The sequence below is a fragment of the Peromyscus leucopus genome, chromosome 14 (assembly GCF_004664715.2).
Source record: "Peromyscus leucopus breed LL Stock chromosome 14, UCI_PerLeu_2.1, whole genome shotgun sequence".
Classification (NCBI taxonomy): Eukaryota; Metazoa; Chordata; class Mammalia; order Rodentia; family Cricetidae; genus Peromyscus; species Peromyscus leucopus.
The window spans coordinates 84,512,451-84,539,960 of record NC_051075.1 but is presented as its reverse complement, the minus strand read 5'-3'; the positions used below and the strand labels follow the sequence as shown (position 1 = coordinate 84,539,960).

Sequence of the window (27,510 nt, the reverse complement as noted above, 5' to 3'; positions counted from 1 at the left end):
ATGCTTTGTGTGTTTGTGGTCTTTGTTTTCAATAGGATTATACCTCTGTGAAAGAGGGGAATCTTTGTTTTGCTTGATTTCCTTTCACCTATAATGGTACCTGGTCCATAGTAGATGCCCAACAAACATGCATAAGAGGATCACACTGCAGTCCAGGGCAGGTTAAAGGCAGGTTGCTAACATTATAAGGTCAAATAGAAGAGGATATGGAGAGCTACTGGTTGGTTCATGGAATCAGGTCCAGGGGGATCCACTCCTTCCTTAGCCTCTTGCTTTTCTGTTCAGGGATCCGTGTCCATGCTTAACCTGTTAGTGCTCATTGAGTGATTTCTAAATGTGACCAGAGACTTCACCAGCCATGGGGCCTAGCAAACAGAGCAGGCTGTGTGTCTCAGGCCTTCACGAGACGTGGTGACACTGCCAGTTACCACCTAGAAGAAGTCTGAGGCTTGTTGGGAGAGCTGCTGTTCAGGAGTTCATGGCCTGTGGTGCCTGCAGAGGGGCATGGAGGAAAGGGCTGGAGTGGTCACAGGGGCACTTCACCAAGACTTTGCCGAGTCTTGAAAGAAGTTATGGGACTGGACAGAATGGGTGAGCACACACACTGCCATCAGTGTTATTGCAGCAGGGCAGACATCTTTGTTTGAACAAACTAGTCATCTAGACAGCCCCTACTTGGAGTGTGGGAATTTCAAAGGCACTTGCTCATATTTATTCTATGTTAGTCTATATATAGTAAGGGCCATCATGTGCATTGCCCATTTTGTTCTTATAGCTGCCCATGGCAGAGGTGTTACAATTATTTTGCTCTTCAAGAACAGTAATAGGGAGCATGGGTAGCAGGCTTGGTTGGTTAAGTGCTTGCTGGGTAAACAGGTAGGTCTGAGTTTGATCCCCAGCACTCATGAGAAGCCAGGAAAGGTGCTGTGCCCTTGTAATCTGGCACTGGTAGAAACAGGAAGATGCCTGGAGTTTTCTGGAAGGTTAGCCCCTCTTAATTGGTGAGTCCCAGGTCCAAGTGGCAGATCCTGGCTCAAACATGAAGTGAGGCTGGAGAGAGATGTCTCAATTAGTGAGGTGCCTGCCACATAAGCTGAGGACCTGAGTTCGGATCCCCAGAACACAGGAAACAAACAAACAAACAAACCACAAACAAAACTCCAGCCAGCTTTAACTGTGTTGCATGGAGTAGACAGGGATGGCAGATCCAGGGAGCACATTGGCTTGTTAGTCTAGATAACCCTAAGTACTGGGTTCGGTGAGAGACCCTGTCTCAAAGTTGAAGTTTCAAGAGATCCAGGAAAACACCCAACTTTCACATGAACACACATACAAACTCTCTCTCTCTCTCTCTCTCTCTCTCTCTCTCTCTCTCTCTCTCACACACACACACACACACACACAAAGGTGGATGGCTCTTGGGAAATGGCACTCAAGGTTGAACATACACACACACACACACACACACACACACACACACACACATATACACACAGGACAAGAAAAGTCCCAGACTTTGTACCAATGATGGTGTGACATGGGGGTCATGTTCTGCTGTGCCCTACAAGGACAGTGAGTGTGTCAGGGTGTGCACTCTGTGCAAGGCACTGCACACAGCAACTCATTTTCTTCCTCACATAGCCTTGTGATGTAAGGAACATTTTCACCTCCATTTAGAAGACACAGAAGTAGCCCAAAGCCAGCTGAAAGGGGCCAGCATCTCTGCTGCTCTTCCTAACAGAAGGCTGATTCTGCTAGGGAGGGGTGGGGTGTCCCTTAGGAACTCAGATAAGGGACAGGGTCTATGTGTCAGGTGCATCATCCAGGTGGACCAAGCCCGTTCAGAAGGTAGGGGAGGAGTTCCCAAGCAGTCGCCAACAACCTCATTTGAGAAAGAAACACACTGTGTCTAAGAGCACTCTGACCCTTGGCACAGCAGGAGCAGAGGGAAACAGTCAGTACAACAGGTGTTTCCACCCCATGGAAGCAGGAGCAAGCTAATCCTTAAGATGTGTAGACTGCTTATGTCCTAGGTCTTTTTCTATCTGCACTTCCCTGTCTCTGTTCCCCGTGGTGACCTGTTAAGCAGACCTTCTTTTCTTAGTAGACGTGGTTTAATGATTGTATAGTATCTTTCCATGCAACTGCCTCCAATAGAAGCTGCACTGGGAACATGGCATCCTTAGAGTCTCTGCTGAAAACCCACACTGCAGACTTGGTCTTGTTTCCTGGGCTGCTCCACTCCCTGCTGTATCGTACCAGGTGTTGAGGAAGTAGGACCTGGTGTGCTGGTGTGCTGGTTCCTCGGGCTCTTTGTGTATTTACTGCAGACTACGTCCTGGCAGGGACGCTGATTCAGCACTGGGCACAGGACAGGAAGGGGTGAGGCCTTCCTTTCCAGCCTCCTCCCACAGCCTTTTCCCTTTTCCCTTCCAGCTCCTTCTGAGGCCAGGCACAGGTCAACTGAATACAAAGGAATAAAGTTATTCCTTACAGTGGCCAAGTCACAAAAACAAAACCCCAAAACCCAACCTAGAAAAGCTTGCACAGGTCTGCCCCAGCTTAACAGCCACTAGCAATGAGGACTCTTAATGACTCCCAGTGCAGACCTTCTCTATTGCCTGAGCTGTGCTCAAAACTATCCCTACTGGTTGGTCTCAGGACACACAAACATGTGCACACACATGCACACACACACACACACACACACACACACACACACAAAGAGAGAGAGAGAGAGAGGGAGGGAGAGAGAGAGAGAGAGAGAGAGAGAGAGAGAGAGAGAGAGGGAGGGAGAGGAGGGAGGTTGTTCTACATTCATCCTTAGCAATGTGGCTTCAAGATTTAATATCTTGAGTAGGGTATGGTAGCACATACCTGTAAATCAAACACACACACACACACACACACACACACACACACACACACACACACACTTTAATACCTTTGAATAGCAGGTAAATTCAAATATATTCAACTATTCAACAAATATTTGGTGCATGTTATTTTCCATAGGTGTGCTGGCTAGTTTTATGTCAGTTTGACATAAGCTAGAGTCATTTTGGAAGAGGGAACCTCAAGTGAGAAAATGCCCCCCATTAGATTGACCTTTGGGCAAGCCTATGGTACATTTTTGTCATTGATGTTTGATGTGGGAGGGCACAGGTCACTGTGGATAGTGCCACCCATGGGCTGGTGGTCCTGCTTGCTGTAAGAGAGCAGGAAGAGTAAGTAATGAGGAACAAGCCAGTAAGAGGCATCCCTCCATGGCCTCTACAACAGTTCCTATCTCCAGGTTCATGTCTTGAGTTCCTGTCTTGATATCCCTGGATGATAACGGAAACAAACCCTTTCCTACCCAAGTTGCTTTTGGTCATGGTGTTTTGTCACAGCAATAGAAACCCTAAGACAATAGGTATATAAAATAATAAGAGTCATGCCACATTATCTCCACATGTAGGAGCACCAAGTCTTTGGTCTCCCGGGGTGTCTATCCATCCGATCTTGGATAGGAATAGAGGACAGAACAGAATCTGCAGCTGAGACTTAGTTTTGCAGTCTACAAAGTGCCACTGAAAGAAGTGGGTTTCAAGAGAAACATGATGAGATTCATGTTTTGGTAAGGACTATTTTGGGGTGTATGAAGACAGTTTGAATGTTATAGTGGGGAAATATAGTTGAGAAGAACCAGGAAGAGAGTTACCAAGAAGACTTTTACGTGAGGATTGAACTCAGCATGGCCAGTGGGGATGAAGAAGGGTCCATGGTAGAGACCAGGTTGAGCAAACCACAAAACCAAACATGAGATTCTAGTCCCAGCGATCTTGCTAAAGAATAGTCTTCAGGACAGTTAGCTAAGCATTGCATACCATTCTTTGAGGTCTTTGGGATTCCCAATAAGCAGTCTGTCTAAAGTTACCTGGGACAAGGGAGATTCTTACAGATTAAGGCTTGCAAGGATCCTGCAGTGAGGCATCTCTGTTACCAAAGGCATCCTGAGTTTCTCTTCCCAAACAGCAAACAAAAGATGTCAGAGGTGAGGAATCAAGATCATTTCTGCAAATTGGGCTTAGGAGGATTGTGGCACTCCTCACCACCTCAGAATTAAGAGCTCTGAGACACCTGGGAGTCACTGTTGTGTAGAGCTTAGCAACAACTTTGCCACGGCACCAGCCTCTCCTTCGGGGTGACTGTGGTTGACTTCAGTCCTTCTGCGTGGTTGGCATGTGTCATATGTTTGTGCTTCATTAGGACTCTGAACAAAGTGATGACTCCAGGGATTTTCTCCAAAGGTTCTGAAAAGAAGTTAGACTCCAGCCATGTTGACACCTTGGATCCTGCACTTGGATGAGCAGAAGGGCCTGGTGGATCAGAACGTCTCATGGACATGATAGCAGGCTAGCCTCCAAATCTGGACTGCCTCACAGAATCTTTCAGGAAAAGAAAAGCCATCCAGGAGTGCCTGCCATGTCTAGTACCTACTTCATGCCAGGAACTCCCAAGATGCTGGGAAACCCCACAGCAGTACCTATTCTCTCCCAGGAAGAATTCCCAGGCCCCTCAACCTCTTCCACTTGGTGAGGCAGTGGCAGGAAATAAAAGATGACAAGGTGTGTTTAGGCAACAGAAAGTTTGAAAAGTTCCCCTCCCGGGGGTGGGAGTGGGAGTGGGGGTGGGGGTGGGTGGGCAGTGGTAGCTATTTTAACCCTGTTGTGAAAGTACAGTGTGACAGAGACTAGAAATTTCCACTCCAGATGGGTGAGTGCCATGGGTTCAGGAAGTGGTCTCAGAGCTTACTCTGGGACTGCTGTGAGGTAAGTGCAGTGACCCTGTGCTCACAAAGCTAAACTCAGAGAACCCTACTGACTCTTGGAAGACCCAGGCCCTAGAAGAGGGATGGCTAATTAGGGACCATAGCAGAGGTAAAACATAGTAGCCCCTGTTTCTTGTAAGCAAACACAAGTCACCTTTAGAAAGACAAAACCAAGAACTAAGCTCTGAGTCTGGTAGGGGTCTAAGCATGTTGCCCTGAGGCCCTGCGTTACAGGTCTTGGCTCTGACTCTGCACCATTTGTAGGCAGAGATTTAGTCTCGCCTGCTAGCTCCCAAATAACCACACAGGAACTTATTAATTATAAATACTTGGCTGATAGCTTAGGCTTGTTACTAACTAGCTCTTTCAACTTAAATTAACCCATATTTCTACCTATGTCCTACCACATGGCGGTACCTCTTTTCAGCATGGCATGTTCATCTCCTGCTTCCTCTGTGTCAGGCTGGGGATTCCACCCTCCTTCTTCCCAGCATTCTCTCAGTTTGGCTCTCCTGCCTAACCTCTTCCTGCCTAGCTATTAGCCAGTCAGCTCTTTATTAACAATGAGAGCAACACACCTTCACAGAGTACAAAAGGATTATTCCACAGTAACCATCTGTCATGTCAGATGTGCTTTTGTTGTTTGTGGAAAGACAACTGCTTGTTCTGTTTAGGTAAGAGAAATTCCAGCAGCCTCCAGTAACAGGGATGCCTCACTGCAGGATCCTTAGCAAGCCTAAAACTGTAGGAATCTCAATTGTTTCAAGTAACTTCTGAAGGGAAGTAGAGACTGCTTATTGGGGGTCCTAGAGACCTCTAAGAATGAGCCCCAGTGCTGAGACTGCTGCCCTGAAATCCATTCTTGCAGCTAGGTCCCTGAGGCCAGGATCACAAATTCATTTTGAGGTTTGTTGACTTGAAAGAGCACAGGGTTCTGTTTCATGTGAACCTAGTTCCTCTAGTTCCTCTTCCTTCTAACTGGAACCAGAGGAAATCAGGTAGGATCATTTCCAACTGGCACTGCCCTCTCATCTACTGCCTACATCTCAAACCTGGAGCTCAGGGCTGCCCGCTCTTATCTCCAGCATAGCTCATGATTTCAGGAGGACCCTATGTGGAAGTCTCCAAGGATGAGGTGACAATGGGACCAGGTTAAGACAGTAAAGTGCAGGGAACACCTGTCTCTGCTCCAAGCTGCCGTCAAAGAACACTGTCCCTTGTACATTCCCTCCATTTCCCCTTGTTGTACAGATGGGCAAATTCCTGGTGACTTTTAATTAGGCTTTAATCTAAGGAAATGGTCTTCAGATCATTTTTACCTTTTCTCACATAAAGACAACTACATTACACAGATAGAGTATGTCATCCATCAGATACTGCAAAACTGATATTACTTGTCAATGACCTAAGGTAGAGGTTCTCAAATCTGCGGTTTGTGACCATTTTGAGGTTGATTGAACCTTTCACAGGGGTCACCTAAGACTATCAGAAAAGATATTTACACAATAATTCACAACAGTAGCAAAATTATAGTTATGAAGTAGCAGTGAAAATAATTGTATGGTTTGGGGGGGGGGGTCACCACAACATGAGGAACTGTATTAAAGGGTCGCAGGATTAGGAAGATTGAGAACCACTGCTCTAAGGCAAAGTGAAGTACATTGAGAAGTGCGTTGGGAGACTTATTAATCAGGCTAAATTCTGCTGAGAAACAACTGCCGAGTCTCAGTGGCATCCATGGCAACGCTGTATATTGTTCTCAAGGTGTTCTTAAGTTGCAGCTTTGTTACGTTTTTGCCTTAGCTCCAAGACCCAGATTGGACATTTTCACCTGCAGCAGTTCAGAGCCCCTAGTGAAACAGACGTGGAAAGCACAGGTTTCCTAACACTTAAATCACATGGGTCATTCCTCTTCACTAGACAGAACAAGACACCTGACCATTCCAGAGTTCAAAGTTTAATGTGGTGATTTTTTTTTTTCAAGACAGGGTTTCTCTGTGTAGCTTTGTGCCGTTCCTGGAACTCACTCTGTAGCCCAGGCTGGCCTCGAACTCACAGAAATCCGCCTGCCTCTGCCTCCTGAGTGCTGGGATTAAAGGTGTGCGCCACCACTGCCTGCCAATGTGGTAATATTTTATTTGTGCTGAAATGTGGAGATATTTTATTTGTGCTTTAATAAATAAAGCTTGCATGGAGATCAGAGGAAAAAGGCCAGTCATTATAAGTAAACAAAGAAGTCAGGCAGTGGTAGCACACGCCCTTAATCCTATCACTTAGCAGGCAGGATCTCTGTGTGTTCAAGGCCAGCCACACTGGAAACAGCCAGGCATAAGGTGACACACACCTTTAATTCCAGCACTTGAGATCTCATGTCTTGCTTGGGAAAGACACACACATTTAATCCTAGGGAAGTGATGGCAGGAAGCAGAAAGGTATAATAAGGCATGAGGACCAGAAACTAGAGGCTTTTAAGCTTTTAGGCTGTTAGCAGCAGTTCAACTAAAATCAATTTGGATGAGAACTCAGAAGCTTTCAGTCTGAGGATTTGTGGAAACAGAACTGCCTGAGAAGTTGGCAAGGTGAGGTTAGCTGTGGCTTGTTCTGCTTCTCTGATATTTCAGAATTCACCCCAATACCTGGCTCCCGTGTATTTCACTTATAAAACCATTCAGCGATTTGTGTTACAGTTCAGCATGGTGAGGTATATAATATTCCCATGGGGAAGGGATGCCACATGCCACAGGCTATTTTTAAATTTGACAGTTGGGACATTGAGTGTATCCGAGAGCGATGCAGAAGGCCCGAAACACTGACCCAGTGCTGGCAGATACCCATCCCACTTTTCCTGATCATCACCAGAGCCCTCCACAGCCCCACCCACTCAGCTCCTCCGTCCTGGCATAGGAATCACTAGGCCTGGTACTACTCTTTATTCCCAGTTCTACTCAAGTAGAGTGGGGTGATGGAAGTATCTGCGGGATTCTCCAAGGCTCAGATTAAGCTATGATTTCCAATAGGTGGTATTTGGTCTCTGCAGTGTTTAGGCGCAGTAGCAGGGTAGGTGACTGGGTTCTTGTAGCTCTTCACCTACTTGTAGCTCTTTCAGTGAGAAACCTTGAGTTCTAGACAGAGCACCACATGGTGCTGGAACACAGCCCATGGCCACAAGAAACAAGAGTCTAGGCACGAGCAGTATGTTTAACATAGTCTTATATTTGGAAAAGCAGGTTAAAAAAACACTTGAAAATACAAGATAAGGAAATGGTTACTTATGTAAGTTTTAACCTTATATTGCTTGGCCATTTTTACATATAAATTATTGCTTCCTACTTTGATAAATACACAGCACAGTCATATACACAGAGGCAGAAAGCATGAACTATGAAAAGCAAACACTGTCAATGGCAGTCTGGTAATTCAACAAATGTTTCATATTTACCAGCTCTTAGAAGGGTGGAAAACTACGAGGTGTAGTCCCTGAGAAGTTAGGTAGATGCCCAGACTGTGGGCTTTCTATCTTCTAATTGTTATCGCAAGCTGACAATGTCACAGCAGTCCTAAGCAATGAGATATCCAAAGGCAAGAGTCCTTGCTTCTGGTCATTGATTTCATCCTGGTATTTAATAACAGTGTAATACGAATACAATAAATAGGCTATGCAAATAAATATTACTCTGCTAAAAATGCTCAGTATATACAGCTTTGCTTTATACAATAGTACATTTCATCTGACTTTTTTGGCAATTTTTTCAAAATGTGTTTTCTCTGGAGCAAAACTGGCCCACTCAGTAATGAGCAGGCTGAAATTTCAAGGACACGTCTTTGAAGTTGAGAAGAACTCCTATGCTGGACAGCTGTGGTGGCCCTTGTCTTCCAAACATTAATGATTTGGTCCAGTTCTGAAAAGCTTGGGTGGGTTGTGCCATTTAGTTCAGGGTTTGCAGTGCACGTGTTGTCTGTAGCAAAACCACAGGGCTGGGACTTAGGCAGCGTCAAGGGGCCAGCTCCAGGACCAGAAGTCTACACAAGCAGCCACTTGTCCACACACTTACTCTTCACTCAGGCGAGTGTGCATCTAGGAAATATGTCCCTGCAAACTAGGTGTGGGACTTTATTCTCATGCCTCTAAATTCAAGGTATGTGCCATACTACTTGCTTGTAGATACTGGAGTAGGAAAAGGAATTTATTCTCAATGCAATTAAGGATACTAGAAAAGAGTGAATGTGAGTTATCCTATGTGCTACTACAACCATTTGGCAATTATGCAGACTGTAAGTGAATTTCAAACCTGTAGGCTATGGAGCATCTGCAAATGCATGTGTAACTTCTTTCAAATATTTGGAAAGTTGGTGACTTCCCCTAGATGAACTCATGTTCTGCCTCCTGTGCTAACTAGCAAGTTGGGCTGCTTTGCAGGAATGGAATCCAAAGACCCACAGGCCCCCTAGAGGGCTGTGCTCTTAGAAAGAGGTCCAGGTATCACTCACTGTTGAAGATCCCAATTATACAGGGTTTAGGGAGGGATGGGGATCTATGTAATCATAAAAATCCAAAGGAGAATTGGAAGAGACCCTAGACATCTCCTAGTCCACCTTCAGGGAGCACAATACTGATTCTAGGGAGACCCAGGGGAAGCTCTGGAGAAGGAACCGGGTCAGCTGCCTTAGAAAGAGCTTCCTGTGGAACAAACAGGGTCTGACAATTCTGGAGTATTCTCTCATTTCAGATTTCAGATTCTGCAAACCTCCTGAAGTCCCTAGATCTGCTGCCTGAGAAATCCCTAGAAACAGGTGTTAAGGTTGAAGATGTAGAGATTTCAGATATTCAGGAGACAGGATGGGAAAACAAATCCCACCTGACTTTTGCTTTGGGAAAAGCAGACTCTCCTGGCCTGTTCCCATGTATGTCCTACAGGATTTTCTAAGTATGCTAAGCATGATGCAGGTATGGCTTGTGCAGCCCAGTTGAGCTGGTGTCTAGACAGATGAGTTCTACTCACACTGATCTCCACCTACAATGAGTTCTGAAGGGAAGGTTCTGCTTGGAACAATGTAGAGCTAATGCTAATACATTAGGTCAGAACACAGACAGTATCAAATGGCCTGGTACGATTTCACTAGCCCAATCCTGGTTGCTAGCTTGGAGGAAAGACAAGTGTTTGTGCTCTAAGTCTGTGGCATTCTCAGAAACTGCCAAGGGCGCTGTGAGTGCTTGTGCTTGGTCACACATCAGGAAAGCCTGCTTTCCCTGGTTCTGCGGCTCTGCTCTCAACTGCTGGCTCTCAGCCCCGTGACACATTTTCTCAGGGAACCAGTCCTAGCTGGAGTGTTTCCACAACGTCCCATAAGTTTCCAGGACTGAAATTTTACATGCTGGATCGGATGCAACCTCTTTGAAAGCTCTACCCAAAATTTTTCCATATAGTTTCTTCTAGCAGTATCTCAGGCTCACTGTGGTCCCAAGACCAGGAAACAGCGTGGCTCTCAAGGAGTCAGGAGGCAAGGGGCGTGCCTTAGATGATGGTGCTGGAGAGAGCGGGAAGCAGGTCTGTGTGGACACTCACCAGCCAGCCCCTCAGGGGCGTGGGGAACATACTCATACTCATGACTGAAAACGCATACACCTAATACATCAGGTGGGGCTTGCACACAGTGGAGAGCTATTGGGACGGCAGGCTTGATTTAACCACAAGCTCTTGCTTACTTGAGGATTCAGGGAAGTCCCCTGACCAGTCCTTGAGAATTCCAAGAGGTGTTATTTGGTATATGAGGCCCGATTTGTAAAAAAATAAAAAAGAATAAAAAGGAAAAAGGCAAATTGCAGAGAGGCTCTGGCTTTACTTGGGAAGTGGACTGTGGGGGTTCCAACTCTCCAGTTAAGTCAGATTTTAGGCATTTCTGGGTACCTTTCAATCACTGAAAGACTGGTAAGCCCAACTGCTAAGTGATATATACACTCCGCTTCACTCCTGTTCCCTCATGGGCTGACATTCTGCATCCTGTGGGCAGGGAGCCTGGTGGAGTTCTGCAAACACCAAGGCTGCATCAGGCACAAGAATGCAGAGGCTGGCAATTCTGTGATCTCAGTAAGTGGACACTGAGTACCCACCATCTGGGCCCCAGGTTTTTCTGAAAATCATGTTGCACTCAACGACAACAACAAAAATATATGTAAAGAAAGTTCCTGGAAACTGAACGCTGCCAAGTTCCTTATGGGATGAGAAACTGTCTACCTTGCCTCCAGGAGTACATCAGTGGTACAGAAGCGGTTTCATCTGCACAGACACTGGTAAATGATTGTGGAAGCCAAGGAGTGTGTGCCAGGCATTTCTTGTTTGTACAGCAGGCCATGCCTGCCAGGGTGATGTCCAGTTTCTAGCTGCAGAAGCCTCTCCTCCTGGGCCCTCTGGAGATGCTCTCACTGGAGATGTCTTCAGGTGTTCTCAGTCTCTTAATGGCCCACAGGCAGTCAAGTGGTGCAGGCAGAGTGACAGTCCTTCCTGCTGTACATACAATCTTACGGAAAACAACAACAACCACCTGGCTGCTGTATGTCAAGACATGTTTTCTCTTAATGCTGCCACACCATAAGCTGAGACTTGGACTGGACTGAAATCACCAGCATAAGAAAAACCCTGTTCCAAGGATGCTCTGATTCCTTTTGTCTTCTCACTGACAGCAGAGGTGGAGGGGGGCACTCTCCCGCCTCTGGTGGTTGACATCACTTCCCAAACTTGCTTTGGCTGGCTTTCCTGCACTTGTCTCACGGTATGCTGATAAAACTCAGCAACCTCTTTTCTCACAGGAAGCAACATGCTGAACAGAGGCCTTCCCTTCGCTCTTCGTGCTGCGGTCCCGGGGCGGAATGGCATGGCTCAGGCCCGGGGCTCCAGCCTGTGAGAGAGCTCGAACAGGGCCTGCTGGCTGTCGATGACATACAGGTGGTTGACATAGGACTTCAGCTCCTGCTGCTCCTTTGGAGACATGTCACTTCCTAGTTTTTAGAGGGAAAACGAACAATCAATGTCATGGGAGCAGTGGCGTTACTTTTATGCAGTAAACCTCACACGAAGGGTTGAGAGTAGGTGAGTTCTAGAAGCAGCATCTTTGTCCCCAGAGATGAACAACTTCAGCTCAGATAAGGCAGGCCGACTGGCAAGGCATCCATACCTAACAGACTATATAGAAGTCATACTGTCACCCCCTTACAAATGAGGAAACTCAGCAGGCAGCCAGTAAATGCCATAGCTAGGATGCAAAACCAGGCCCCAGTGATTCCTGAGCACAGACTCCCAAGCATTGGTCTGTAGTTTGTATATCTCAGCTTGGAATTGTTAGGAATGAGCATCTGAACACAAAAGCTTACTCAATTATTTATTCAGCTTTATTTCCTTCTATTTTAGATCTCTGTACACTTTTTTGGTGTCCACAGAATAGAACCTCAGGAATGGGAACAGGAAAAGTGGGCTCACAAAATGTATGCACGGGCTAAAGAGTACCCAGGAGGATAAGGCGATCCAAAGAGGCCACAAGAGAGGCTTCAGTGAGCTGTGACTATGTGGATGCACACCACACCGTGGACAGCTCTCATAAGGGTCCTGAGGTAAGGTGCATGGACAATGGGGCAAGCCCAATACCACGGGAAAAGAGCAACAGAAAATAACCCATTAGGGAAGAGGAGAACTGACAGACAGACCAGGGTGAGTCTCAGAGGAAGCAGGCTCAGAAAAGGAGCATGTACTGCAGCACTTCTGGGAAAAACAGTTTCTCCCTCTCCCATGAAGAATATGTCTAGTAAGAAAATAATTTGAGCTGTCCGCCATAGACAGCTTCTAACTCTTGGACTTCCTGGCCTCAGCAAATAAACACTGGAAGTTCAGCATTGAAACCATGACCGATCAGCTATAATTCTGGAATGTCTTTCTGGAAGACATTGGGAGATTACTTTTAGTTTGGTAAATGCTGGCCAGCTGTACAGATAAGTTTGTCAATAGCAAGCATTCAAAAGATGCCCCGATGGACAGTCCCAGCAATCATGCTGACCCTTGTGTGGCACTCCATAGTTCATAACTGTTTTGAGTGATGTTTTCTTACTTTATCCCACATACTGGCATTGCTTAATGAGGCTCATAGAAAGAAATTGTTAAAAGGAGGTCAGATAATTTAGTCACAGCCTAATTTTAAGAACACACACCTGACAGCTAAGTTTCGCCTTTGCTTGGGGCTATGCAGAGTCCTCTGGTGAGTGGGAGGTTCAAGCCCCGTCAGCCAAGCCGGCATGACCCTCTTGCCCATACTGGGAATACACAAAAACTGTTTCTTGATAAATCAGACTGGTAGTTTTAGCTGAGTATTTGGTGATCACTTTGGAAGCAAAGGCCAGTGGAAGAAATGTGAACATGCACTGGGCATCTGAAGGACCTTTGGGGTCACACTGCCACTCTATTATGACTGCATTGTGCTCATGGGCTTAATGAAAACTTATAGAAGTGCATTTCAAGTGGTGTCCACTGAATTGAATATTTAGAAAATCAGGTCCTGTATTTTATAATTCTCCTTTTCCACTTCATAACACATATAGGTGGTTCAGTTCCTAGTTGGCTTTGCTGGGAGATACTATCCACTATAGTGATATCCATGAGCAGTACACTATAGAAAAAGCATTTAAAGCACGCATACCAAATAGTTAGGAGTACTTTCTCTGGTGGTGGGCTCTGAATCTCTATATATGTGGTATTTTTGAAACAAATTGCAATGAAGATATATTACTTAAAGTCTACTCCCACCACTTGCTCATCTTTGATTTATAATAATTGAACTGTATTTATTTTATTTCATCTATATATGTGCGTGCCCAAGTGTATGTACGTACACTATACGCATATAAGAGCCCTCAGACATCAGGAGGTGTCAAATCCCCTTGACCTGGAGTTACAGATGGTTGTGAATTACCGCGTGGGTGTTGGGAATTGAACCATGGTCCTCTGCAAGAGCAGCAAGTGTTCTTAACTTCCAAAGGCATCTTTCCAGCTCTTCTCTCTCTGTCTCTGTCTCTGTCTCTCTCTCCAGAGTTTCTCTGTGTAACTGCCCTGGCTGTCCTGGAATTACGTCTGTAGACCAGGCTGGCCTGCCTCTGCCTCCCGAGTGCTGGGATTAAAGGGGTGCATCACCACTAGCTGGCTCTCTCTCTCTCTCTTTTAAAATTACTATTTCTACCTGCAGAATCAGCACAGGTCAAAGCAATGGGCTGGGAAAGAAGCCAGGACTGCATGAATTAGCCTCTCTGAGCCTTGGCTCTGGGTTCTGCACCAAAGGGTTAAAGACGCCTGCTCACGGGAGGAGGGGCTGGGACCTGCCTTAACTGAATGTACCAGGCTGTCCTGACCCCCCATGGGAGACCTTGCCTTGGAGGAGGCGGGAAAGGGGGGTGGGTTGGGGGGAGAATGCTGGGGGGCAGGAGGAGGGAGGACAGGGGAATCTGTGGTTGGTATGTAAAATGAATAGAAAAATCTCTTAATAAAATAATAATAATAAAAAAAGGATGCCTGCTCACTAGCATCCTGTTGTCCAGGTAAAAGCTCCTGCCACTTTGTCAAGACAATTTCCTCCCTTCTTGCAAAACACTAACACCATTTAAACACAGGGTAGATATGACTGAGATTCAAAATGGAAAAAAAAAAATCCCTACATATGTAGTCTCAGGGAGGATTCTACAAAAGTGCTCAGAAAAAAACCTTTTTCAACTGATAGGAAGTTTGGGTTGAAGAGAAGAAAAACAGTGGAAGGCTACTTCAGGCGCCGTAATGAACCACAGATCTATTCCAGGAAGGTCTCCTAGCAAGGAGGCTAGAGGCAGGGCCATGCTGCTAAACTCATCAGTAAATCTGAGGGGCTAGGCAAGCAAAAGGGGATGGGGATGGGGTGGGTGGGTGAACTTCTGTGTGTCTGATTGCTTGCACAAGGGGGCGATCATCTGCCACATCTTGTCTTACTCTACATTCCAAAGTGAGGGAGCACAATAAAAACCTAGAATACAAATAAAGCATGCACACTGATACATATACTTCATAATTTGTTTGAATTTAGGGTCATTAAGTATTTCTTGAACGGCCACCGTCAGTATCACTGAGAAGTCAGTATGCGTTCCACCCCAGTTTCAATTACTCACCAAACTGGTTACTTCTGCAGTGTCTCAGCGTTCGGACAGTGTCTGCAATCATGTGCTGAAAGACAGAAGGGAAAGTATGGCAATGAAGGACCACGGAGGCAGCGACACCTGCAGGCCCGGCGGCAGCCTAGCGCTCTGGGGAAAAAGCGAGGAGCTCAGCTTGGAGCTGGACACGATTTTAACTGATTATGTTAATCTCGGATTATTTAAGAGCAGAGTTTGCGTCAGCAAAAATAGGGGCTCCCAAACAGTGGAGACGATCTGAACCACAGGAGAACATGCTATCTTTGCTGCCCCCAACTTCCTGTCCACGTTTGCTTGTGAGTTCCTTGAAGGAGAGGTGTTGCCTTCTTGTGAAGCCTTTTTGAGACCTCCCTTCTGAGGAGTACCATACACTGACTCTGAGTTACTGTCACTGCTGGGACTTTTACCTTCCTCCGAATCAGGCACCACCAGAAGACTGCGTACTCAGGACACAGGCTCACCTGTGCGCCACCGCCCCAGTTACAGGGCTGGGGATCAAACCCAGGGGCTCTTTATGCTCAGCTGGCAACTCCACTAATTGAGCCTCATCTATGGGCTCCCATGCATGTCCTGAATGGAGGCAGAGAGTTTGCGGATTCAAAGGCTCAAACAATGGTGGGCCATGAAGGACTCATGGAAGAAGAGTGTCTACATCAGCATTTTTACAACGGCCATTTTGTTTCTCACTTATATTTCCATACTGTCTTTAGTATTCCGATTTCCTTCCTTTAGTTCCTCACTGATCTCCAGACTAACACTATCTGAAATGCAGAGCTTTTGGAAGAGGAGACCATGCTTACGCCTTGTGCATATCAGGTAAGTGTTTTACCACTGAGCTACCTCAGCCCCAGACTTTTTTTAAATTTTTTATTTTTAAGATTTCTAGAGTGTCTCACCTGCTTGCCCAGGCTGGCCTAGAACTCCCAATCTTCCTGCCTCAGCCTCCTGAGTAGCTGGGGTCACAGACCTACGCCATCAGGCCTGCACAAGATCCCTTCACCTCATACCTGTGTCTTCACAATAGTCCTTTAGCTCACTCTGCTATTTTCACTTTTCCATAATGGTGGGAAACCTAGTGTTTTAGAAGAACTACCTTCCACTATGGATAGTTCCTCCTACACAGCTGCCAGAATATTCTAACAACGTTGTCATAGCAGATCCTATTCTCCAGAGAATGACAGGAACTCCTTACTTGGTTTCAAATCAAAACCCAAATATCTCATTATTTAAGGATCAACACCAATTCATTATCTGGTCCTCCAAGCACCGTCTTCACAACCTGCCTGCACAGGTCAGACACAGGAGCACCCACAGATGACAGACGGTGAGTTATTGCTAACAGAATAATGCTAACAATAAAACGTCCTCACTTAAAATCCAACGAGATGACAGAAACGCTATTAGGATTCGACAGTCTGATTAAATTATCCTGGCTACTGTTCGACTCATTCAATACTCCTCCATAGTAGAGAGTCCAGTGGGGCAGCCAGGCGGCATTTGAAGAGGAAATGAGACCTGACTCACGTCTGTGTGAATGCATTGTTACATTTCCTTCCCCAAATTCTACCCCAATTCCCAGGACAGATTTTCCGTTGTTTCAGTCTGTGGCGTCACGCCGATCCCTATCCTGTGACATTTGTGCAGCACTGAGAGGCTGGGCTGACGTAAGGCTCAGTGCTGTGTGCAGCACGAGATCGAAGTCCTGATTCCCATTTCTGCGTTTTCCGACAGGACGGGAGGCAGACACGATCAAAGACCATGCTTGTAATGTCAGGGGACAAAAGAAAAGGATAGAACCCTCCGCTCCTTCAACATTTCATAGCTTGAGGTGGAAACATCTGGAGCTGCTGAGGCAGCAAGGAACTCAGCCAGGGAACAATGGGGATCTTATTGCACCCGATGAGCACTTCTGGATCTGCATGTGGTCTGATTTAACGTGCAGGCCTGTGTCAGCCAGATAAAGGCAACACCGAGTTATCTGCTGACTGGCTGAAGTTAACGTCCACCGTGAGGAACTGGCTGCTCATAAGCTAATTCACTTAGGTCCCATTGGTTTATTATTGTGAAAGATGATCCTGTTTTAGCTTCAATGAAACCTTGTCCTCTGCTAAGAGACACTCTCTAAGAATATTGTCTCTACAAAGATGCTCCAGCTCCTGAGTGGAATCCTGGCCCGAGTATGATATGAAATTGATTTTTGTGTTTCTGAGAAAAAATTCTAATCTCATGTCTTTTTCACATAGGAGGGTCAACTCAAGGCATGCTGAGTTTGAAGAGCCACTTGCTCTTCAAGTGGTTTGAGGACCAGGCCATCATTACTGTGGTTTCCTCTCTTTGGAAGCAATACACAAGGGCCTGGGGAAACGGCTCTGTGAGCAAGAGCATTTGCAGTACAAGCATGAGGGCTTGAATTCAACTCTCCAGGACCCACATAAAGAGCTCGTCATGGCCATGCATGCGCCTGTAACCTCAGCACCACGGGAACAGGGAGTAGAGATGGGAGACTTGCTGGTCACACCTTAGCTCCAGGTTTAGGGAGAGACCCTCTCTCAAGGGTGGAAAGTGATAGACCAGGACACACATACACACACACACTGCACGCACGCATACATTCAAGGAATGACGTGCCAGTAGGTGTCTGGTGGCCAAGGATCTGCTGTATTTTGTGTGCTTGTTTGAGGTAGCATCTTGTCCTGTAGCCTAGGCTGGCCTGGAACTCACTATGTACCTCAGGCTGACCCTCCTCGCCCAGCTTCCTGAGTGCTGAGATTATAGACTCAGGCTCAGCTTCCATGCTGTTTTCTTAAATGTTCTTATGGACGTAGTGGAGTCAGTATTTATACCTTGTGTCAGCCCACTGTTGGGCTCCACTGAATTGCTAGGGGGAAAGAAAAGACCACAGGCAATGAAGAAAGGAGAGGGTAGAAAGAGCTTGAAGCCTCTCGTGGCTCTTTCTGTTTGAGCCTGTTTGGAACTGTTCTCTCATGCTGTGACATTATCTGAGGAGAAAGAACAGAAGGGATGGAGGCAGGCCACTGCTCGCCTCAGGGTGAAGGCCAGCTCCCAGTCTGCTCTGAAGAGTAACAGCCCTTAAGGAGTGCAATGGCCTTCCTACATCCCCCCTGGGTCAGAAGGGAAAACACCTCAGACCCACAAAGACGTCCAGGCCAGGTGACATGGTACATCCCAGATCTTCACACATGTCCTACAATGCTCTTCTGGTGATGTGAAACAGACATATTGGACAGGAGGCAAAGCAAGTTCTGACCAACAGCTTCACATCCCTGTGACCATTCATAAATACCAAACTCTGGAGATGAACTTGCTTAGGCTGAGAATTCTAGTGACCGGGACTTTGGTTGCTAAGGGGCAAGCTGGGGTCCTCGGGGAATCAGAGAATACAAAACAAGATGAAAATCCCTCCACATTCCCATTGCCGGCCATGTTGGTTTCACTGTAGCATATGAAACAACCGAGCTCTGATTCTAAAATATTCAGGGCAGAGAGAAAGAAAGAGGCTTGAAATAAAACACATCTGCATCTCAACTCCCCAAAATAACCGTCCCGAAGCCGTCACCTTCCGAGTGGCTAAGGGCTACTACGGAGCGAGGCTGGAGGATGTCTATCTTTGAGAGAGTCTGTGGTTCGGGTTTGGGGTGCTGGGTAGGAACTAACTCCACTTTTCCTGTGTGCCTCAGCCCCTGTGTGTCCCGGGGCCTTGCGACTAGAACGGAGAGGTAAGAAGGCAAGATCAGACACCAGACACCATTTGGAGACTTCAGTCTGAGTGCTCTCTAAACAGTTCTACAGGATTTGGTCTGGGGCCTCAGCCTCAACTGACCTTCTCTGAAGCCGGACTCCAGTCTCATAGGGATGGCTCCTGGAAGAGCTCATGCAAATTCCCTGTCATCACTGAAAAGGTCACTCAAAGGTCAGGAGGATCCCTAGAGAGGAGTGCTGGGATCACCTTTGACCATGATGTAACATTTCATCTACGACACTAAAGGTCATCTGTCAGAAAAATGCCTTCCTCTGGTCACTAGGCTGAGTGTGGGGCACTGCGATGGGGCCCCCACTCAGGCCTACTCAGCTCTGCTTCTTCTTGGAGCAAGGGCAGAAGGGTCGAGGGGCCCACCCAGGATACACTGTGACTGTCCTGGAAGGGTGGTTAGGGAGAAACCTCCCAGGAACGCACACAAGAGGCCTGACCAGGTCCTTGCATCCATCAGCGGGGAGGTCCTGCCGCAGAGGCCAATAAGGAGGCGGCCTTTCCCCTCATCTGTAGAACCCACGAATCTCAGGCGCATATCCAAGCTTGGGGTTCTGAGAGACAGACGTGGCTATCTGGGAGAACTTTCTTCCTCACTGACTTAAAGTGGTTTACTCTGGGGCATCCTGGGATGCTTGTGCAGTCACTGAACTCTCCTGTGGGAACTGCTCCTGACAGCATCTTCATGCTTTATACTTGGTTCCATGATGTTTACCCAGTCACCGGTGCTAGGCTAACGAGATACTACTTAAAAGAATAAAAGGCAGATTCTCAAAGTTGTGCCAGCCTAGAGATGACACCGTCACACACGCAGCAGAGACCTGAGGTCACTCTGTGCACAGCAGAGAAAAGGTACCCGACCGACCATTTGCTTCCTGGAGCAGGAAAGACAAGCATGCACTTCCCTTACAGAGAGAAAAAAGGAGAAGCAATGAAGTTTACATACCAGCTTTTCAAAGTTGACAAGATTATCCAAGAATGTTTTATTTCCTTCATGAATAAATGTTACATCTGAAAGTTAAAAACAAGATAAAGATACTATTAGGAAGAGATCCTGAAACAACAAAGTTGTTTAGAAACAAGGCAATTTATGATTTTTTTCCTTAAGCATTTTGGAATTACGCTACATATTTGACAAGGTGACTTGAAACTAAACTTGTACAACAATAAAGTTTAGGGGTCAGCATAGCCTTCCTGAAATATTTTGCATTTACAGTGAAGAGTTGATTTTAACTTGGGTGATATCAGCTAATGTCATTTTATAATTTAATTGATCCATTATGTTTTTCAGGTCAAAAGACTGAGCAGAAAATAAATAAATATTCATAAGCAATAGGGATTTAATATTTATATATTTGCATAACACCTCTTTTAGCCAGTGTAAATGGGACTTTCTTTAGTTAAAACAGTTTAAATTCAGATTTCCAAGTTTACATTAAAAACATAAAGAAATTAAAAAGTTTGGTTTCCAAAGCCTGTGTATCAGAAGTGATGTGACTGGGGAGAGAGACAGCATTGCTAGGAAGATTAAACAGGAAAGGAAGCAGAAGGAAGGATTGCTTTTTGGGAAAAAGGAAAATTAAATCTGGTTTGAGATTCACTGGGTTTTAAGTGACCAGGGTGCTGGGGTCCAGCTCAGTGGCTGGGCCTGCATTTAGTGGTGAGGACTTGGGTCTTCCCACCATCCCAAAGATGTGGCTGAGGATGCTAAAAGAGAAACCTCCTTTTGTCTGAAAGAGTGACTCTTCAAGAGGTGAAGATTTGGGAACGGGACATATTAAGCTAGCATCTGAGGCTCTGGGGATTTCTGGCATACAAAAATGGATGAGACAGTGCATAAGGGAGCCTTAGCATCTCCACAGCCAGGGACTGCAGTACGAATCATTCAACTTACAGGACATGTCAATACCCCTGCTGTGGCCAGCAACAGACCCAAACAGCAAACATAGAAACACAAATTCAGTCAAAGCTGTTGAGACAGGCGCTGCCGAAACCTGACCACAACACCGCGAGCTTGTGTCCCAGGCCCCCGGAAGGCAACGCACACTGTGCCACACCTGTCCCCAAGGTGTCCCTGCATCCAGTATGGCTTGCTGTGGTGACATGAGCTTTTTATCCTTTGTAGATTTCTACAAACAGCCGCTCACAGAACCATTCACAATTCATTACACAATAGCCTACTATTTTTCATGGTTTCGCCTTCAGAAATTCCCACAACACAAGATTTCAAAAGGAGCAGCTGGCAAAGTTCGCCTTTACATCTTGTACACAGCAACATTACTGTGCACTCACTCAGCCACCATGAAACACGGCCTAGGAGCCTGGCCTCACGGGTTCCTTTTAGCGGCCGGTGCCCCCCTGCCCCACCCCACGCTCCTTAGGACGGCGACGGCCAGTGACAGTGTTATCAGGCACAGCTTCGGGTATTTCACATGAATTGACCCACTTGGTCCGCACGAAGGCTTTCTAAGGCGGCTGCAGGAAGTAAGCAGGGAAACAAGGGCCCAAGGGACAGTCACAGCTAAATCGTGCTTGTACCATTGGCAGAGCCGAGAATCAGTGGTAGGGAGGGCGGGTCCTTCAGACATGGGCGTCAGGCTGTGGAAAGACTTAGGTCTCTCAGTTCCGGTTAGAGTCCACCTGCTGAGCTTCTGCCACACCAGTCGCCTCTGTAACTTGTAAGTTGTCTCCCACATCCTTTCCTGAATGTCTTCCCACTTGACCTCATCTCTCCCCTCAGGCTCTCAGGACTTGTTGAAGGCAGCAGGTGGGATAGGTGCTCTACTCAGGAGTGTGTGCGTGTGCGTGCGCACATGTGTGTGTGAGTGTGTGTGTGTGCGCGCAGGTGTGTGTGTGCGCATGTGTGTGAGTGTGTATATGTGTGAGTGTGTATGTGTGTGTGAGAGTACATGTGTGTAAGTGTGTGTGTGTGTGACTGCATGTGTGTGTGTGTATGTGTGTGTGTATGTGTGAGAGTGCATGTGTGTTAGTGTGTGTATGTGTGTGTGAGAGTGCATGTGTGTAAGTGTGTGTGAGTGTGTGTGAGTGCATGTGTGTGTGAGTATGTATATGTGTGAGTGTGTATGTGTGTGAGAGTGCATGTGTATGTGTGAGTGTGTGTGAGTGCATGTGTGTGTGAGTGTGTATATGTGTGAGTGTGTATGTGTGTGTGAGAGTGCATGTGTGTAAGTGTGTGTGAGTGTGTGTGAGTGCATGTGTGTGTGAGTGTATGTGTGTGTGTGAGTGTGTATATGTGTGAGTGTGTATGTGTGTGTGAGAGTGCATGTGTGTAAGTGTGTGTGAGTGTGTGTGAGTGCATGTGTGTGTGAGTGTGTATATGTGTGTGTAAAAGTGCATGTGTGTGAGTGTGTATGTTTGTGAGTGTGTATGAGTGTGTGTGAGTACATGTATGTGTGAGTGTGAGAGTATGAGTGTGTGAATGTGTAAGAGAGAGTATGAGTGAATGTGAATATGTGAGTGTGAGAGAGAGTATGAGTGTGTGTGTGTGTGTGTGTGTGTGTATGTGTGTGTGTATGTGAGTACGTGCACACGTGTGTCTCATGCTAGTGTGGGCTGCAGAAAGCAGAAGTACAGAAGGGACTGGTGAACAGAAAGCTGAGGAGTGACGGGACAGAGGCTGGCCGAGGAGAAGAAAGGCTTCGGCACCTGAGTGTTTCTCACTGGGAACTACTACTTACCACAGGAACCATGGGAGGTCTAACCCTTCCTGCACACACAGACCCTGAGTTCAACCTCTCTTCCCATTTTCTAATGGAAAGCAACTTGAATTAGAAGGTACAGCAGTGAGAGGAAGAGTTGTCACTAAATATTAAGCTAGTTACTCTAAAATAGTTCAAATAATTACTCAATTAAAATGCCTAAGAATTAAAGTGGTTTATTTCTAAAGTGTCCACTAGTAGCCATGATACACATTTTTGTATTTTTCTTTTCTTTTTAAAGATGGGGTTTCATGTAGCCAGGATGGTCTCTAACTGGGTCTGCAGTTGAGGATGACCTTAAACTCTTGATCTATCTGGTTACACCTCTGGAGGGCTGGGATTTTAGACCATGGCTGGTTTATGTAGAGCTGAGGACTGAATGCCTCCTGCACTCGAGGCCGGCACTCTACCAACTGAACTACACCCTCAGCCATCATCTTATTTTTCTTTGGAAATTATTCCAGATAAGAATGAAAGCTTTAAATAAAAGATAATAATACTGATAAAAGAAAAAAATAACTGCTTATTTAAACTCAAAAAGGTTTCTACTGCTTCTTCTGGAATGAGTGAATGTAGTTTCAACAGAACAGAAGCAAATTTGTTTTGCTGCCACCAAATGGTCTAAACTCATCAGAGCAGAAGGCAGCATGCACGCTCAGGTGAGTGAGTGCCTCAACTGCATGAGGTTTCTGAAGCACTAAAGGACAGGATAGCTTCTTTCTAAGTTTAAAGGGACACTTATTGGAAGACAGTGCCTTGCAAGCATTTATTATTTCTGGTTTTTCTCATTCAAATCAATTCCTTTCCCACACATTTGCTCATTTTCTACTGTTCCCATTTGTGTTTAAATAATTTCAAGAATTGCTTTCCACCTGTCACCACTCGCCCTCCAGCTGAAAGCACTGCACTTTGCAACAGTATCTATGAGCCTGTATAAATGTATCTTAACACAAGTACAAAAAGAAAGAAAATATACCTTTAAACTAGTATTTTGTTATTTCAGTCTCTCCTTACTTTACTCACTTGTTTTAAAAAGATTCCTCAGCCTGCACAAATTATGTTGTGTACCCTCCACTGTCCTAACATCAATTCCTTGTTTCACAGCAATCGAGGAAGACTAATGTGTGTCTTCAGAGAGGCACAGACACTGTAGTCCTCCAGGACAGGCAGAGGAGGAAATGCCAGCTTAACTGTCAGCTGGGATGGAAGTGGGAGGAGTTGGGGAGGATGGCCAGGCATGTCAGTCAGCAATGATGAGGCCAGCCAAAGGAACCTGATTCTGTAGATGTCATCTCTGAGAGGCAGAGGTTGGATGAAGGCGCCTTTCTACAAAACCCCTTGGAACAATTAAAATGTAGCTAAGGAACATTTCCCCCCAATTCCCTTTCCCTGGGGTACACAGAAGGTCAGGAGTTCAGGCCAGATTCAGTAGCCTTCCCTCCCACTAATGCCGTCTGACAGATCACTGAGACATCAGCAAGTCTAACTGGCATGTTTCACATGAACTGTGTGTGCGCCACAGAAGAGAGCTCAGTGGTGAATGGGCTGTCAGATACCTTCCCAGCTAGATCCCACTTCTTGGAGACAGAAAAAACACTCTACCAATTCATGTGCTGCATAGCTTCTGTCGAATGACAGGATTTCTCACACATCAGTACACTGTGCACTGCTGTTTCTGAAACTCGGATGTACACAGACACTGCTAGCCCTTTGGGCTCTGTATGCTAGCCTTATTCTTGTTTAAGTATGTCATGGAATTAAAGAAAATAATACAGGGCTTAGAAACAAAGCAGTTTAAACACACAAGTTTCTAGAGACAATGCTTTGACACTATTCAAGTACAATATATATTCTAGACGTTTAAAAAACAACTGGGTATTTGAAAAACAATTCCATGTAAATATAGAGGGTATAAAAGCTGAGGCTACTATAAGATATTAACTGAGAGTCTGCTGTAGTTAGAAGGAGACATTTCTGGAAGAGGACACTGCATACCATAACAGATAGGAAATCATTACCTTTAAGCAATAAGGGCATGAAAGGGATTTTTGGCGGCTTCATCTTTTTGAATGCATCCCTGTAGGCTTTGTGGTTTAGGGAAGGATCCTGCCAACAAAGCAGATCACACAGAGAAAGGAAAATCAATGCACTATAGAAGCAATGCTCAATCTACATCTGCTGTACAATTCGAACATGATTAGATACAGATAGGTTCTTCCTAAGAATGAGGTGGATAAAGGTTTCCTTGGAGAATAAACCCACTAATTAGGGGAGGAAATCTAGGCAATGTGTGGAATTCAAGTTATTGGTTTACAATAATGGGAGATGACTGTAAGAGAGACTTGCACCTTTTGATTGCCCTATCATTTTCCTCAAATAGGTTCTTCAAGTGCCGTTTCCTCTGCATAATTTCTACCATGAGGTAACCTCAAAGTCTTTTGTTAAAGTACACTGCAAAGAGAAACTGCCCTTGGAACACAAAGACCACGCCAAATGCTAAAACAAGCTACAGACCTTATATGTAAACCTAAGAAGCAATAAGTAACGGAGGAAAGATTAATGCAGAGCACACTAATTACTCACCAAATTTATATCACCTACTTTCATGTTGTGAAACGTTAAATGCCTTGTGAAAAAATCATGTGGATTTCACAGGGAGAGGAGGCAGCATCAGTGGATATTATACTTCATTGCTTACCTACATCTACCATCTATTTATCTATCATCTATCCACCTACCTACCTACTTACCATCTATTATTTACCCTTAAATTTTTAAATTAAAAAATTCTGAAATTTTATCTTTCTTTCCTTTCCTTTCCTCTATCCAACCCTTCTCTTGAACCTGCCTCCTTGTTCTCTCCCAAATTCATGGCCTCTTTTTCTTCAAAATATGTGTGTGTGTGTATAAAACATCTTATATATGTGTGTGTATTCCTAAACATATAAATATAAATATAACCTGCTCAAGCTGAATAACGTTCCTTGCACCTATATGACTTTAGGGCTGATCACTTGGGATTGGACAACCAACCAAATGGGTCTTCCCTTGGGGAGACTATTTCTCCACTTGCAGCATATTCTAGTTGCCTGTAGTTCTTTGTCTAGAGTTGGGGTCCCATGAGATCTTTTCCCCCCTTCCATGTTATCATGCCCATTGCATCATTTATTTTTAAGACTGGGTCTTATTTCACAGTCCAGGCTGGCCTGGAACTTGCAATCTTCCCTCCTCAGCCTCCCAAAGCACTAGGATTATATCACCACACCCAGCTCAAAACTGTAATTTTTAGATTCGAGCAATCAGTTTAGGCGTTGATATGAAGAACAGTAAGTGGAACCCTGAACCCGGAAGGAAGTAGCACTAATATTAATTTGAAGGATAAGTCCCATTTACTTACTGTTAAGCTTTCAAGTTCAGAGAAGAGTTTCTTAAACTTCCCAGGAATTTTCTTAAAACAAAACAAAACCACAGTCAGCAACCACAAAGGTCATAGAAGGCAGCTGTTCTGAGAAGTGGCACAATGTGACATCTGCATTGAGTTCTGCTTACTCACGACACATTTCTGAGCATAAATACCTGTCATGGGGCTCTACCTTGATTTCATCTCATTATGCAATTTTTCATCATCCCCTCAACATGACCGTCGTTAGTTATGTTGCTAAAAATATCTTGGCAGCCATAAGACAAAGGAATCCAGCTGGCTAGACATTCTACACACTGGTGGTTATTTAGTGAACACAGGTTTCAGCCCTGTGTTACATCTCTGATGAATGTGCTCATCCTTCTAATAGCCTGACCAAGTGGGAAATAACAATGTTGGTGGGATGTTTTCTATATAAATGGCAACAGGGCATGCACAACAGAAACCAGATAACAAGATGGTGAAAACCTTAGGTGATTCAGCTTGCACTTTAGAGGACGGACTCACTGAATCTGAAGAGCAACAGGAGGTTATAAAACGACAGAATGTGTGCCGGCGCTGCCCTCCCAGGTGAAAATTCAGGCCATGAGAAGGGACCTGGCAATGTGCCAGACTGCTTTTAACAAGAGCAGAAGAAAACACAGAGCCTTTCACACTGCCTTAGTGGCCTGTTGTAGAAAGCTGACTAACCAAGGCTCTGTGAATTCTGCCCCTGCTCATGCCCCTTTCTAGCTGTGTGTTTAGTGTGAATCTGCACCTTCTCTGGTCTCGGCCTTCAGCAACAACCCATGAAATAAATGTACAACTGTCCATAGTTGCTGCTTAGCAGATTTCGGCTATTAACATTAACAACGAAGTTCAAGATATTCCAGAGAGGTTGCGTTTCCAAACTGAATCAAAACAATGATGATACGTTTACAACAACTTAATTTTTCAATGTGATAATTTTGACTCTTAACTCAGTTCTTTATAGTAAGTAGTTTAATCTACCTGGAAATGGCTGCTCCTCAATCAATAAAATATAAAAAGCGGACTTTTGTAAAAATTTCCAGTCTTTCCTTGAGCCATATCCTAGTCTGTTGGACATCCTCATGAACGTCCCAGTGGCACCTCAAACTCAATGTGCTTAAAACCAAACTGACTTAGACAGAGATCAGCCATGAGCCAAATCTGGCCCAGAGACGATTTTTGTAAATAACCTTCGACTAGAACATGCTCATGGCCATCGTTCATTCATCAAGTATGGCTGTAGCAGTACAATGGCAGGGTTAAGTCTCTGCAATAGAGACCATATCATCAGTTCAGCTTAAAAATCTGCTGACCTCTGATTACTCTTCTTCCCTTTCTCTGATAACACGATCACTTTCCTTTGACTCCGAGACCCGTGGTCGCCTCTGCTGGGATGCCCAGCCTCATCTACCAGCAACTTCTTCCTCAACCTCCAGAGCCCTGCCACCCAGGCTTCTTATTAGTCTTCTCCACTGCTCTGACCGCAGGAAGAGCGTCTCCACTCCCTCCCCCTGGGCCAGGAGGAAGGTCCTTTGAAAGGTCCTTTATCACAACATTCTCAGTATTCATCTTCTGTGTGGCACTGAG

General features: G+C 45.5%; 1 protein-coding gene across 2 annotated transcripts in view; it reads right to left on the bottom strand.

Annotated features, from left to right (window-relative positions):
- Positions 1-8,006: 8,006 nt before the first annotated feature.
- Positions 8,007-27,510, bottom strand: part of Rapgef5 (Rap guanine nucleotide exchange factor 5) — a 235,315-nt gene continuing 215,811 nt past the window's right edge. For both annotated transcript variants that reach the window (XM_028880927.2, XM_037210915.1), the window contains exons 22-26: positions 25,891-25,941; positions 24,512-24,599; positions 19,721-19,785; positions 14,982-15,036; positions 8,007-11,807 (exon numbers count right to left, since the gene is read on the bottom strand). In XM_028880927.2, coding sequence (XP_028736760.1) covers positions 11,689-11,807; positions 14,982-15,036; positions 19,721-19,785; positions 24,512-24,599; positions 25,891-25,941 — 378 coding nt within the window. In that variant the 3' untranslated portion in view covers positions 8,007-11,688. The remainder of the gene's footprint in view (positions 11,808-14,981; positions 15,037-19,720; positions 19,786-24,511; positions 24,600-25,890; positions 25,942-27,510) is intronic.